Source organism: Pangasianodon hypophthalmus, chromosome 13 (assembly GCF_027358585.1).
Source record: "Pangasianodon hypophthalmus isolate fPanHyp1 chromosome 13, fPanHyp1.pri, whole genome shotgun sequence".
Taxonomy (NCBI): domain Eukaryota; kingdom Metazoa; phylum Chordata; class Actinopteri; order Siluriformes; family Pangasiidae; genus Pangasianodon; species Pangasianodon hypophthalmus.
The window spans coordinates 21,892,778-21,908,636 of NC_069722.1; the positions used below are offsets into that span (position 1 = coordinate 21,892,778).

General features: G+C 41.4%; 1 gene segment (V, D, J or C); it reads left to right on the forward strand.

Moving 5' to 3' along the window:
* LOC117598899 (Ig heavy chain V region 914-like) overlaps positions 1 to 13,658 on the forward strand; it is a 37,414-nt gene extending 23,756 nt beyond the window's left edge. Inside the window, 1 exon segment of the V gene segment in view lies at positions 12,181 to 13,658. Within this exon segment, the coding sequence occupies positions 12,181 to 12,491 (311 nt within the window).
* The last annotated feature ends 2,201 nt before the right edge of the window (positions 13,659 to 15,859 follow it).

Consider the following 15,859-nt stretch of genomic DNA (forward strand, 5'->3'; position numbering starts at 1 on the left):
GTACCTGAGACTTCTTTACATGTCTTCACTGAGAATATCTTCGCATTGTTGATGATTATCTTTGACTGTTCTGTTTTATCTGCTAGGTGTCAGCAGTGATGAGATCAGACTGGACCAGTCTCCTGCTGTGGTAAAGAGACCTGGAGAACCTGTGAAGATGTCTTGTAAGATAAATGGCTTTGATATGACTGAGTACTACATGCAGTGGATATGACAGAAACCAGGGAAAGCTCTGGAATGGATTGGATATGTGGACTCTGGTACAACAGATGAACCCACATATGCGAACTCCATGAAAGGCCAATTTCTCCTCTCTGAAGACGTTCCAACAAGCACACAGTTCTTAGAGGCCAAGAGTCTGAGGACAGAGGACACTGCGGTTTATTACTGCACCCGAGACGCCACAGTGACTGAAGCTGAGGAAGCAGCTGTACTAAAACCACACACACACTTTAACTGAACTAACTGAAGCTGCTTCAACTGTAATTCATAAACAGGATAACACTATCTGTATCTGTTTCCTGCTCCAAATATCAGTATGTGTATCTGGATTTATCAACCCTTTTACTATGCTCCTGAAACACTGGAAACACTAGAAAAAAGCCCACAGGTAGAAACTCCAGTACTCTCAGCATGGTGTGTGAATTGTGGCTCTGACAGTTCCTCAACCAACAAACTAATAGGCATCCCAGTCCCAATACACACCTCTAGTCTCAACCAGATTTCCTGCAAGATTCCTGAAAACAAACCTCCTATTTGTATTAGTATCTGTTCAGAACATATTATCTGTTCATTCCAAATAATGTATTCATGTAACTACATCCCTACTCCTCACACAAATCTTCACCATATCAACAATGCTACATGTTTTTTTCATTCATTCATTTGGAGTATCCATTATATAAGTCTCTGTCTAAATTGTATAGAAACGATAACAGATTAGAACGAGCGCCTCTCTGTAAACCTTGCAGCTGGAACAACTGTCAGAGCCGCTGTTATAGAAATGTAACTAACACCTTCTGACCACAGCACCTGGGATTTGTGACTTTATCAGTTACATCTGGTTCAGCCCTGACTGTAGATTCATGCAGCCTATGAGTGACAGTGGTGTCAGGTGATTCCACAGAGTGACACGCCCCCTAAACTTGATCTCCGTAACACGTCTTCAGTAGTGACTGAGAAGGTGGATGTGAACATCTAACCTAGAATCTCATCAACATGAAATCAGCAATTCCTCTCTGTATCAGTTAAAGCCTGTAGAGGGCAGTCTATACCAGAATGAAAATGATTTGACTGGGGCATTTTCTATTGCACAGTTTGATTATAATGTTAAATGTTGAGCCCAGTTTTAATGCCACCAATAAAAAGCTTTAGCTACATGCTGTTCTTGTGACACTTCCAGTAACACTGTGACCTTATGGGGACAGAACATGCAAACTGAAGACACAGCAGTGTATGTTTACTCAATAATGAAGAAAAGTATTCTCTGAATGATTAATTCCTGATGTTGACTAAATACACTACACATAATAGAGAGGTATTAGAGGAATAAAACACTTCAGCACATGCTACTGTAGGAAAATAATTAACTTTAAGGGTGTAACATTAACACCGCTTCAAGTGAGGCTGAATCCCACCACCCTGCCCTTGATTATTTTCCTATAACAGCCCCCAAGTGTTTTATTTCTTTCTTAATTCCTTTATTCCTTAATGTGGTTATATCCTAGTGACACTCCATAAACTCAATCATTAACAACTGTCTTAAGCTTCTTATTTGTTAAAACAAAGAATCTAACAGGACTGAAAGAAGAATCTCTCAAATTCAATCCAAGATAAGGAGTGTGTCTATGCAAATGTCCTTCCCTCTTATATATTTAAGCAATGAAGACCAAGAGCTTTTACTTCTTCTGCTTCAACACACACCATGATCTCTACATCCCTACTGCTGCTGCTGCTGGCAGCCGTACACTGTAAGTGTTTTTCCATTTGACATATAATCCAGTTTTGGTTACTTATAGCTTTTTGCTTTTACAACATTAAAATAACTTTTCTTTAACAGGTGTTCACTGTGTTGAGCTGATCCAGACCGGATCCACAGTATTAACCCCTGGTCAGTCAATGACTCTGACCTGTAAAGTATCTGGATATTCATTAACTGATAGCAGCTACTGTATAAACTGGATACGACAACCTGCAGGAAAAGCTCTGGAGAGGGTCGGAGAGATATGTGGTGGCGGTGACACTTACTACAGTGAGAAACTGAAAAGCAGGTTTCAGGTTTCCAGAGACACGTCCAGAAGCACAGTAACATTAACAGGGCAGAAGATGCAGACTGAAGACACAGCTGTGTATTACTGCGCTCGTTATTTACACAGTGAGACAGATCAACAACATCCCTGTACAAAAACACCCAGTACAGAAAACTCTTAAGGGCAATGAAACGGTGTACAGTCTCAGTATGTTCAGTGACACTGTTTCATGCGTAGTGTATATTATTACTAACATGCTTAAAAACAATCAGAGGATGTAGTAAATAATCCAGAGATCTGTTTTATGATGTCAGAAATATTTTTCCCACAGAAGACCAAAAAGAAGAACAAAATTACTAACATTTACAAAACCATTGCTGGCTGTTGAAGACTTCCAATCAGTGATTATTGAATCCACACACCATCAATACTTCAAGAGAGAAAAAAATAGTCACATGAGGGACAGACTGATAGAGGATAGCTGCTATAATGTAAGAGATAAAAGAAACTAACTTTTCACAGATGTTCCTCAATATTAAATGCACATATTTAATGGATAAAAATATACAACATATGTGTTGTTGTTAATTAATAAATAAATTAATTGAATTCATTAAATTTAAAAATATTAATCATTGGCAAATTGATGTGGAATAAGAGGAATAAAACACACATGCTTTTATATTGTTAAAATATTCACCTTGGGCCTGACAGCAGTAACTCTGCTTCATCTCACCACCCCATCACTGATTATTTTTCTGTAACTGCACACTCTGTTGTGTTTTATTCCTTACCTAATGTGGTGATATTCTAGTGTGATTTCTTAATATAAGTTCACCTGAAAACATGTAATAGCTGTGTATTCCTGCACTCGCTACCCACACAGTAAGACACATCAACAACATCCCTGTACAAAACACCTTGTACAAAGTCCTATTTGAACTTCTGAATGAAAAAATGTGTACATTATAACAGAATGATCATAAGTAAGTTTCCCATCCAAGTCTAAATGAAAAAAAAACCCTGACCCAAATGACACCCAGTAGTTTAAATTCAGTTATTTGTTTGAATAATTTGTAGTATAGATTTTAAATAGTTTGCCAACAAAACCACAATCTCCAATGTTGCTACACATTCTACACACACAGTAAAAAGTCTACTGCTGGATTTTATGTTTTATGGTGTGATTTTACCAACTTAAAGTTGATTTTTTTCTATTTATTATTTATTCCTCTTGTACCTCAGCAGTGTGCTGACAATTACAATGCTTTATTGATTAATGAATGACACATCATACATTTTATCCATGTGTGGCGATGTGATCTGCCATTTTTTGTATGAGGGGCGGATATAGGGTACGCTTCGTGGCTATAAAAGGAGATAGGACTGACGCCTAATTAAGTGCGTCCAGTTGGGTCCTGGAAGTCACGTCAATTTTGGTGCACCGGGTGCACATTCTGGAGGTAGGAGCTGCTGGTGGTGGCTACAATGTGGTCTGTGTTTGTTATGTGGGGTTAATTGAGACTTGTTTCATTTAATAGCATGGCTGAGGAGAACTACGGATGCATTGAGTGAAGGCTGATCTCTGCAAGGATTTAATTTGCACGCCGCCGAGTGGTGTTTATTGGATAGGCAAGACGATTTCCCCAGTTCTGAAGTGGTAAAGTGTGCATGTGTATAATGTTATGAGTGAGGTTTAATGTTTGTATATTAAAGAGATCAGTGCTGCAGTTTATTGTATGCTGTTCTGAATAAATTGTGTGAACCCTTCCATCATTGTTTGATACCTGTCTCAGCCACAACAAATCTGTGTATTGGGTACTTGATGTACTTGTGGGTCCCTAGCCAAAATTGTGGGGTGGCATAGTCTAAAATTTAGTGCCAAAACTGGCAATAGTTCTAATCCTTGAGATAGGAGGGCCACATTTTGTGGTGTAGTCGGCAGGATAGTGTGGCTGTTTTACAGATTCAGACTTGTTTTTTTTTTTTTTGTTTTCTTGTTTGTGTTTTTGTTGGTGGGTGAGTGTGTGTGGCGGCAATATCGTGGAGATTCGTCTGGTAAGTACCCCTTTTAGTTTTTAGCTATGGAGACTGAATTACAGGAAATGAGAGATCTCGTGGCCCAATTGAAGGCCGATAATGAGAGACTGCGACAGGAAAGGCCACCGGTAGAGCTGCTTGATCCTGGCGCAGCCTCTAGTTGTGCATCACGGCCGGCAACGCCTCGTTCTGTCGGTACCATCGAACGTTTTGTATTTATTCCACGAGAGCGTCGTTGTCCAAAATTTAATGGTAGGTCCAGTATAGGCATAGTGGGTCGAAGAAGCTCAAGCGTGTATGCGCATGCGGACTATGACGGTCGCCGAACAAGCTTTCTTTTTGTTTGATAATCTTGAAGGAGAGGCTCGGGATGAAATTAAATATCAACCAAGTCTCGATAAAGATGATCCAGAAAGAATTATTTCGGCGCTGCGTGAGTTATATGGTTGTGTAGATTCTTATGTAACACTTCAAGAGGCTTTCTATTCACGGTGCCAGTTGGAGGGGTAAACATTGCAAGAGTTCTCCCTGGTGCTGTTGGGCCTATTTGATCGACTTAAATAATGGTCACCGCATGTTATTTTAAACACTGATGTTATAGTGAGGGATCAATTTGTTGAATGTGTGTTGGATAATGCGTTACGTCGGGAATTGAAGCAATTGGTACGGCGCCAGCCTGCTGCAACATTGTTGGAAGTGCGAGGGGAAGCTTTTCGTTGGGAACGAGAGGGGATGCCAGGCAGTGTCCGGTGGCGCAGTCAATCTGTTCCCCTGGTACGCAGCGTTCAATGCGGGGTTCAAAGTGACACTAGACTAAGTTCTGAGCAGGGGAATCATTCATCAGAATTAGGTGAATTACGGGAAATGCTGATTCAACAGCAAAAGCAGATTGATCAGCTTACTCAAATTTTTGCCCGTAGCCAAAGTCCCCAATTTCGCGGTCGTCCATCTCGTCCCACTTCAGTGATCTGCCGCCGGTGTCAGCAGCCCAGCCATTTTGCTCGGGAGTGTAATTGGGAAAATCGTTCTTCCGGCCCTGTAGTCCGTCCTCGTGTCAATTCTTTAACCAGTGACTTGGCCTGTTTCTGGCTCTAACCAGTCGGGAAACTAGATCCCACCGGGCTGCGGAGCCACAGTTCGGATGGGGGTATGTCTAGCTCTCTGGTTTGTTTTAATGGTGAATCGGCATCTCATTTAGTCTCCTCATGCCCACATCTTGTAGTTACCACTGGGGGTGTCTCTGTACCTTGCTTGATAGATACCGGGTCCATGGTATCGACCATTACAGAGAGCTGTTTTAGGTCACAATTTGAGTCGTGGGGCCAGGATCGTTTGCAGTCATGCCATTGGTTGCAGCTCAGAGCAGCCAGTGGATTAGAAATCGCTTATATTGGGTACTTAGAATTAGACATTGAACTGTGTGGTCAAGTGGTGTCCAAATGTGGAATATTGGTGGTTCGTGATCCTCCTGGTGGCAGCCTAAGCACTCCCAGTATTTTGGGAATGAATGTGCTTAGTCGCTGCTACCAGGAGCTTTTTGGGCAGTACGGATCCACTTTATTTGAATTACCACTCGTGACTCTGGATGATGATGTGAAACTGTCTCAGGCCTTTCAAGCGTGTCATAGGGTAGATGGTGTTCTCTCATGCGGTGGTAATGTAAAAGTCCGTGGGCGTCGAGTGTGTCATGTTCCGGGGGGCACTTTGAAATTTGTAAACGCAACATGCTCATCTGAGTTTAGCGGTAGGATTGTGCTATTTGAGCCCCTGGAGACTGGGTTGCCTGCCGGTTTACTAGCCACTCCATCTTTAGTGTGTGTGAGTGGCGGTACGGTTTTGGTACCCGTTATTAACGTTGGTGTGTTTGACGCTATTTTATACCCTACCACGATTCTCGGGAAATTACGGGAAGTGTACATGGTAGATTTACCTGTTGGATTGACTGAGGTTTTGGTGGTGCACGCTCAGGTAGTAACCTGTGCTAGTACCGTTGCGTTAGGGATGGAGTCCGTTGAAACTGTAGAGCTGTTTGGTTTGTCGGACGAGGAGCAGGAACAGGTAAGAGCTCTCCTTAGAGAATTTCAGAGTGTGTTTTCTACAGGTGAGGGAGACTTGGGGTGTACTAACCTCTTGTCGCATGAGATTCCCTTGATGGATGACGCTCCTGTCCGACAACGATATAGGCGGATTCCGCCATCCGAATATGAGTTGGTTAAGATTCATATTAGCCAGCTCTTAGATGCTCAAGTGATCCGGGAGAGCTGCAGTCCTTATGCTTCCCCAGTGGTATTAGTTAAGAAGATGGACGGTAGCCTGCGCTTGTGTGTAGACTATCGTCAGCTTAACTCTAAGACTCAGAAAGATGCGTTCCCGTTGCCCTGAATTGAGGAGACATTAGATTCTTTAACAGGAGCCCGCTGGTTTACTACTTTAGATCTGGCCAGCGAGTATAATCAAGTTCCTGTTGCTGAATCTGATCGTCATAAGATGGCTTTTTGTACACCTTTTGGGCTGTTCGAATGGAAACGTATGCCTTTTGGCCTGTGTAATGCACCAAGTACCTTTCAGCACTTGATGGAGTGGCTCTTTGGCGACCAGCGACATCAGTCCATCTTGTTATATCTTGATGACATGATTGTGTTTTCCTCATCTGTGCAAAGCCATCTACAGAGGCCGAGGATGGTGCTGGATCGCTTACGAGCCGCTGGCCTCAAGATTAAGTTGGAGAAGTGTGCCTTTTTTAGGGAAGAGGTGCGGTACTTGGGACACGTAATATCGTCTCAGGGGGTAGCTACGGATCCAGGTAAGGTCGAGGCTGTAGACCAGTGGCCCTGTCCTACCACTGTATCAGAGCTCCGAACCTTTCTGGGGTTCGCTAGTTATTACAGGCATTTCATTGAAGGGTTTGCCCAGGTAGCGGCTCCGTTACATCGACTGGTGGCCGAGGCAGTTTAACCGGACGCTGCACAATTTGCTGCGGACTTTGCCCACTGGGAAGAAGAGGGACTGGGCATCTTGTTTGGCTCAGGTGCTGTTTTGTTACAACACCACTCCCCACCAAGCCACGGGTGAAACTCCTTATTTTCTAATGTTCGGGCAGGAGCCTAGACTGCCTGTTGATTTTCTATTGGGTCAGGTGCAGGAGCCGGTGGAGTTCACTGTTGGGTGGAAGAACATCAGGCTCGACTCCAAGTGGCCTTTGAGAGTGCCCGTGAGCAGCTGCAGGCGGCAGCACAATATCGGAAGGCCAAGCATGACCAACGGATAAGGGAGCAGCCTCTGAGTGAGGGCCAGTTGGTTTATCTTCGAGACCATGGAGTCTTGGGTCGTCATAAGATCCAGGACCTATGGAGCTCGACGGTGTACCAGGTGATTCGGGCTCCCCGAGAGGGTGGGGCAGTGTATACGGTGGCCCCAGTTCACAATTTAGGTAAGGCCCGTCATGTTCACCGTACTTCTTTAAAACCCCGTACTCAAGGAAATCCGGGACAGGCTGAGTCCCGTGAGGGTTTGGCCGAGACATCGGCATCCCTGGTGACGGAGGATGAGTTCGAGGATGGGGATTTAGCTTATGTGGTGGTAGAGGCCCCACTAGTTGTTCCAGGAGGTATTGAGGACAGGAGTGTTCCTTCAGGGGCAAGGGTGAGTCCTGCTTCTGGGGTACAGGAAGCGGTTAGTAGGCCTAGTGCTGAGGCAAGAGGAGGTGGTGCAATTGAGAGGGGTTTAAGACGAACTGGACGTGCTGGGGCAGGTCAGCACTCCAACATATACCACCTACCGTGAGCTGTAGGAAGTGAAGTTAATCGAACGTCTGTTATGTCCCCCGTAGGGTCAAATGCGGTGGAGGCCTGGTTCAGGCCTTGGGCCTAGTATTTCAGGGGGTTTGTTCATCGTCGGGACTACGATGACTAATTGGGGGGGGTAGCTGCTGGTGGTGGCTACAATGTGGTCTGTGTTTGTTATGTGGGGTTAATTGAGAATTGTTTCATTTAATAGCGTGGCTGAGGAGAACTACGGATGCATTGAGTGAAGGCTGATCTCTGCGAGGGTTTAATTTGCACGCCGCCGAGCGCGTTGGGCGGGGTGCGTTGTCAGTCCCAGGTATGTTATGTTTTAATGTTTGGGCAAAGTGGTAACTCCTTTTTTGAAAAATGTAATTATTTTTTTATTTTAGTAGTGATATGGGCGCTGGAAGGTGTTGCAGCAGGCTTTTTGGTGGGACGCTGCTAGATTCGGTGCAACGCTGTTCATCTGTATGAGCTGCAACTACGAGCTCGTACTAAAGATTTTACATTTACACCATAAAGATTACATAAACGAGGAAATTTGTATACATGATGTAATTCTGTAGAGTGCAGCCGATACAGAGCTGATAATGACATGAAGGAATGTTTTTCTAATTTATATTATTTTTATTATTTTTATTATAATATTATTATGGCAAAGATGCAGTTTAATTTTAAATATAACCATAAGAAGAAGAAATAATTACATTATTTATTTATGCATTTTTGTAAATATAAAAAAAAACCAAATAATTTAACACAGAACATTCATATTATTAGTAATAATGGCGTTAAATAGAGACAAAATGGGAAGAGACTGTGATTAACAGCTGCAGAGCTGCACTCAACACAGCTTCTCTGTAATATTTATGCAAATCTCCATCTCCTCTTGTAATGTTAGCACCGTGCTTATCTAGAGAGGAAGCGCTTCTCATTAGTCCTCCTTCAACACAAACATGTTTGCTTCAGCTCCACTGCAAGCTTTATTAGTTCATCTGATCCTTTCAGTTCAACATGTCAACCTTTTCTTTTTCTCTTTTCACAGATGTGTTCTGTGCTACTGAGCTCATCCAGCCAGACTCAGTGCTTATAAAGCCAGGAGAGACTTTAACCATCACCTGTAGAGTGTCTGGAGCTTCTATCACTGATAGCAGCAGCCACCATGGAACAGCTTGGATTCGACAACCTGCAGGAAAAGCTCTGGAGTGGATCATCTCCATTTTTTATAATGAGGGTATTGAAAAAAAAGATTCACTTAAAAACAAGTTTGGCATCTCTCGAGACACTTCCAGTAACACCGTGACCTTACGGGGACAGAACATGCAGACTGAAGACACAGCTGTGTATTACTGCGCTCGTGTTGCACACTGACACAACAAGCTGCAGCGCTGCGCAAAAACATCATCTTCATCACAATTCAGTTCTGTATTTAAATAATAAGCACATTTAACTGATTAACTAATCCCCACATTACAGACACTTCAACCCAAACATTTAGATCATTTAATCATTTAACAAAAACTAATACAAAAGTTTACTCAGTTCATATTTAATAAGAATATATTATTTATCTTTTTAGCTGTTTTAAATGAAATGCATCTGAATATCCAGTTAATATCCCACTTGCTTCACACGTTTGAAAGCAGTTTTTGACTTTATATAATTTAATTCATATGGTACTCACAATAACTGTCATGAAAAAAAAAAGTTCTCCTAATGACTAATAAATAACTTTAACGGGGGACAATATTATCAATTCAAGTGAGGCTGCATCCCACCACACTGCCCTTGATTATTTTCCTATAACAGCATGCCCCCAAGTGGTTTATTCCTTACTGAATCTGTCACTGAGCTCCTCTGCTTCTGTGGTATTTGTGATAAAGGTCCAAGTGTTCATGTATTTTATCAGAAATATGCAACAGCAGTTTGTTATGAATATAGAACCTAGTTACTGTAGTTTTATGGTTTTCAGTCAGTCCAGATCGGGAACAGCATCTCCAACACCTCAGTGCCACACTGAGCACTGGAGCCCCACAGGGCTCTGTGCTCAGTCCATTGCTGTTCACTCTGCTGACTCACGACTGTGTAGCAATGCACAGCTCAAATCACATCATCATGTTCGCCAATGACACGACCGTGGTGGGTCTCATCAGCAAGAACAATGAGTCAGCATACAGAGATGAGGTGCAGCGGCTAACGGACTGGTGCAGAGCCAACAACCTGTCCCTGAATGTGGATAAAACTAAAGAGATGGTTGTTGACTTCAGAAGAGCACAGAATGACCACTCTCCTCTGAACATCGGCGGCTCCTCCGTGGAGATCGTCAAGAGCACCAAGTTTCTTGGTGTTCACCTGGTGGAGAACCTCACCTGGTCGCTCAACACCAGTTCCATAACGAAGAAAGCCCAGCAGCGCCTGTACTTTCTGCGAAGGCTGAGGAAAGCGCATCTCCCACCCTCCATCCTCACCATGTTCTACAGAGGGACTATCGAGAGCATCCTGTGCAGCTGCATCACTGCCTGGTTTGGGAATTGCACCGTTTCGGATCGCAAGATCCTGCAGCGGATAGTGAGGACAGCTGAGAAGATCATCGGGGTCTCTCTTCCCTCCATCTCGGACATTTACACCTCTCGCCGGATCCGCAAAGCCACCAGCATTGTGGATGACCCCACACACCCCTCTCACACACTCTTCACCCTCCTGCCGTCTGGTAAACGGTACCGGAGCATTCGGGCCCTCACAACCAGACTGTGCAATAGTTTCTTCCCTCATGCCATCAGACTCCTCAATACCTAGAACTGGACTGAAGGAAGGAACACACACACACACATACATATACACACATACACGCAACTGAACATCCTCCATGCACATGTTTTACACATGTTTTGCACATGTTTTATGCTGCTGCTGCTACTATTATGTTTACACATAATACTATACCATTATGTTTACATTACGTCAGTTATTTATATCAAACTCTGTATTATTTGCACTATTGTCACTTGTATACATCATAAATACATCAAACTCTGTATTATACATCAAACTCTGTATTATTTGCACTATTGTCACTTGGCCACTTTCAAACAGAACTGCGTACTGGTTGGCGTTGTAGTTATTGTACTGTCTTGTTCTGTCTTGTCACTTGTGCACTTTATGTTTAATTTATGTAGTCCCCGTAGCTCTATGTTGTTCTGTGTTGTCTTATGTAGCACCTTGGTCCTGGAGAAACGTTGTTTCGTTTCACTATGTACTTGTATATGGCTGAAATGACAATAAACTCCACTTGACTTGACTTGAGAGGGCAGTCTGTGTAAACTAAACCATCTCTAACTGCTCATTAATACACATTCAGCTTCTCTCTCCTCACAGACTGCAATGATTCACCATCATCTCACTCACATTAAACAACTGAAAGATAATCGCTATTTTTGCTAATATTATTATAGTATTATTGCATTACACTGCTCTGCAAAGGGAATAATAAATAACTTTAAATGCTTTAAATTGTACCATCATTCACAAAGTTTTAAGAACAGAAAAGTGGTTGGCATGAGCTTCTGACTGAATGAGTCAGTGATGATTTGTGACCTGCATTATTTCTGGAACTACATTCAGTTTCTATTCGATACAGTTTCTGAAACGTCTGTGTTGTTCAGTGATTGTTAATCAGAAACCTTCAGGTTCTTATACAGTGATGCACTAAAAGAACATGATATCTAATGAGTAAAGAGCAGTTATGGACTTGACAGCATGAAACACAGCTGGAGTCTTACAGTGAGCTTTTTCTCTTCATGGCTATTCCTCTGGGAATCGTTTTATGTCTCTAGTGGGCGTGCCATGCAAACCAAATCCTGTGTTTGAACCATTTATGCTGATATACATTCAGCTCAACAACATACCAGCAGTTTGTGTTCATTTACAGCAACAGTAATCATTTTAATTCTTTGAGATGGGGCTAGGCAGAGTTTTGAGTTACTTTGCTCTAACAATGTTCATTCAATGTTAGTATTATTATTTATTTCATATTAAAAAAAAATTTTCATTCTTTCTTTTTTATTTTTTAACTTTAACACCTATCTTTGTGCGTTCTTGTATTTCAGATTCCTGCAGTCAGACACTGATCGAGTCTGATTCAGTCATCATCAAACCTGATCAGTCTCATAAACTGACCTGCACAGCATCTGGATTGGACGTTAGTGGCTACTGGATGGCTTGGATCAGACAGGCTCCTGGAAAAGGACTGGAATTTGTTGCAACTAACTATAGCAGTAGTAGCATATATTACTCCAGTGCAGTTAAAGGCCGCTTCACCATCTCCAGAGACGACAGTAAGATGCAGGTGTATCTGCACATGAACAGCGTGAGGACAGAAGACACAGCTGTGTATTACTGCGCCCGTGACCCACAGTGATACTTCTCCTTAGACATCAGTACAAAAACACATGCTTGCTATAGTCACATGACAAGCTCACATTTTCATAAGCAGTGTATTCATGGAGCTCAAAGATCCAAAATGTTTTGACTTTTACTGCATGTGGCTTATTGTGAACATTGTCTGGACATTTATGCTGGTATAAGATTACTTAGGTCAGAGTCAGTTCTGAATATATATATATATGGTACAGAGGGTAATGTTGCCACCTCACAGCTTCAGGGCCCTCGGTTTGATCCTGGTCATACAAAATGCTCCACATTATAATTCTTACTTTTTTTACTTAGTACTTTAGCTCTATTTGAGTTTTTTTTTTTAACAAGTTGCTTTAAAATCACTTCTTTTAGATCTGAGTATTTTGAAAACTGGACCTTTGTGCCTCTAGAGGGCAGTCTGTGCAAACTCAACCATCTCAGTCTGTTGCTATCTGCACTTTTAGGCCCCGTCTCTTTTCACAGGCTGCTATGACTGCATCCAGCACCATGACTCTCAGATTAAACTCCAGGAAGATAATTGCTTGTTGTTGCTTATATCATTACTTTTGCAGAGTCTTGTGAGACAAAATATAATTAAATAAATGCAATGCTATTCCTTTTTATCTTCATTCTACATTTATTCTTTATCCAATCAGAATGAGTCAGAGATGATGTGTGGTCTACATTATTTCTGTAACCATATTAATTAATCAAAAAACATTAATGTCTTTGTGTATAGTTCTGTGCTATAGAAGCAGATATGGTAATGGGGCAAAATAGCTCCTAAAGGCTTAACTGTAAAACACAGCTCGAGTCTTGCAATAAACATTTGCCCTTTAATGGCTATTTCTGTAATGTTTTTATATCTCTATTTCTAATGCAGATTAAGCGCCATGTTTAAACCACATATGCTGATATATTCAGGAAATGAATTCATTTAGAGAAGGTGCTATTTTTATTCCTTGAGATGCATCTGAGGAGAGTTTTGAGCTGATGTTGCTGCATCACTGAGCATTCATTTTTGGTTTCACTCTTTATTAAATTTATTCTTTTATTATTTATTAATTTATATAAGTATATATATATTTATATTTATAAAAGTATAAGACCTGTCTCTGAATGTTATTGCATTTCAGATTCATGCAGTCAGACACTGATTGAAGCAGATACAGTGACCATCAAAGTTGGTGAATCACACACCCTGACCTGTACAGCCTCTGGATTTGATTTTAGTAGCTCTTGGATGGCTTGGGTCAGACATGTGCCTGGAAAAGGGCTGGAATTAATGGCTGCTTCACCTTCTTCAGAAACAACAGTAAGATGCAGGAGTATCTGCACATGAACAGTGTGAGGACAGAAGACACTGCAGTGTATTACAGCGCTAGAGAAGCACAGAGACACATGAGGTTGCAGAGCTGTACACAAACCCCTTTATAATATGGAAGTATATCTTTTTTTTTTAATCCTAGTCACTTCAGAGCAATTTTATAAGGAAAACCTTTTTCCAAATATTAAAAGTAGAAAGACACTCCACATGACAGCTTTCTCTAAAATACTAAACAAAAAGCATTTATCTGTTAGTAACACAGTTAGAGCGGCCATGTGGGAGAACTCAGTTACCCAGAATTCTCCAGGCTGATTAACCTGGATTGCCTGCAGCTGCCAGGCAGGTTACTTAAGGCCAGCCTTGAACACAGCCCTTTGTCACACCTTTGTAGAGGGGTGACTGGTATGGTATGTCAGGGCTTTGCTAGAGGAAAAGGAAAAAGAAGCAGAAGATGAGAATAAAAGAGGATTAGAAAAAAAACTGAAAAGAAAAGCAGAAAGAAAATGGAGGAAAGAAGGGACAAGACAGGTTTAAGGCATGGCCAAGAAAAGAGAACGAAACTAAGACAAAGATACAAGATACAATTGAAAAGTGCACAAAACACACCCAGACCCTTCCCTAAACCTTCATCTTATCTATATATAAACTCTGCTTGCCCATTTATCTCTAAGCAAGCAGGGGTTTTTCACTCTGCAACTGGTTCCACGCTGAACTGTCCTGTAACAATAACAGCATGTCCCAAAGTGTTTTATTCCTCTATCACACTGTTTTGGGAAAAACTACATTTTTAAAATTAATTCAAGACTTGTGTTATAGCAGTATCAACAGTTGGTCCCTCACCAGCCTCTCTCTTTTTCTCTCTCATGAAGTTGCAGCTTATGTTACTGAGAAACCACAAAGCCTTCCATTCTCCAGACTTTCTGAAATCTTAGTTACAGCTTTACCTCTGACTGATACAAAGTCCTGACACTGGAGACTCCTTCCATGAATGCTAAACAAACATCTCTTCATAGAAACTCTCACCATATCAACAGTTACACACATTTTTATTAATCTGTTTCTGTGGAGTGCCATACAGTTATAAACCTTGCAGCCAGCACTACTGCCAGAGCTGCTGTTCTAGAAAATGAATCCACACCTTCTGACCAATCAGAACTGAGAATTCAACAGCACTGTGGTTTAAGAGACTTTAATCATCAGCTCATTCAGTGTGTCTGACGATACAGAACACAACTGTAATAAAATGTAAAGCACAAGGTTTTAAAACAATTTAGGCACACACACACCTCTAGTATGAATGCTGACTGCCCCTTAACCCTAATTTTGGCCTTTTTAAAACATGTTAGATAATACCAATATACACATGCACAGATAAATTACTTCCCTAAATTTAGTATCTAATCCTTGTTCTGAGTTTCTCTATATGTAAAATTTCACTCTGTTGTTGATATAAGAATATCAGAAGTTGGTAAACAGGTTTCTGTCATGGAAAAGATTTGTTCCATTAAAAAGCCACATATTCTCCATAAGATGAATCTCATCCTCATGTTTTAAATATATTTTAAATACTAAAATCCATTGAAAATGTGTTTTTGTAAGACATCGAACACTGAGACTGTTCTAGTCAAATTCCCCCAGAGGACCAAAGTCCATGATTATTGAATACATATAATTGTATTGACTGTTGAAAATGATTCATTGCATGAAGCTGTAACTTTTCGTTTTCCAGCACGGAAAAAATCTTCAGGATGGAGAGCTTTGCTCTTTGTGGTTTCTAGCGAACAAGCTGCATTTTTTTATATCAAATTCTGGGTGTTAACTGTAACTCTGCTTCATCCCAGCATCCTGTCGTTGCTTTTTTTCCTGTAACAGTGCCTCCTTCTGTGTTTTATTCATTACTTAATGTGGTTATATTCTAGTGTGTTTGCTTATTCACCTGAAAACACCTCACAGTCCTTAAGCTCACTCATTAACAATGTCTTAAACGTCTGATTTGTTAAAACATAAAATAAAACAGGACTGATGGATATATTTAAAAATAAACA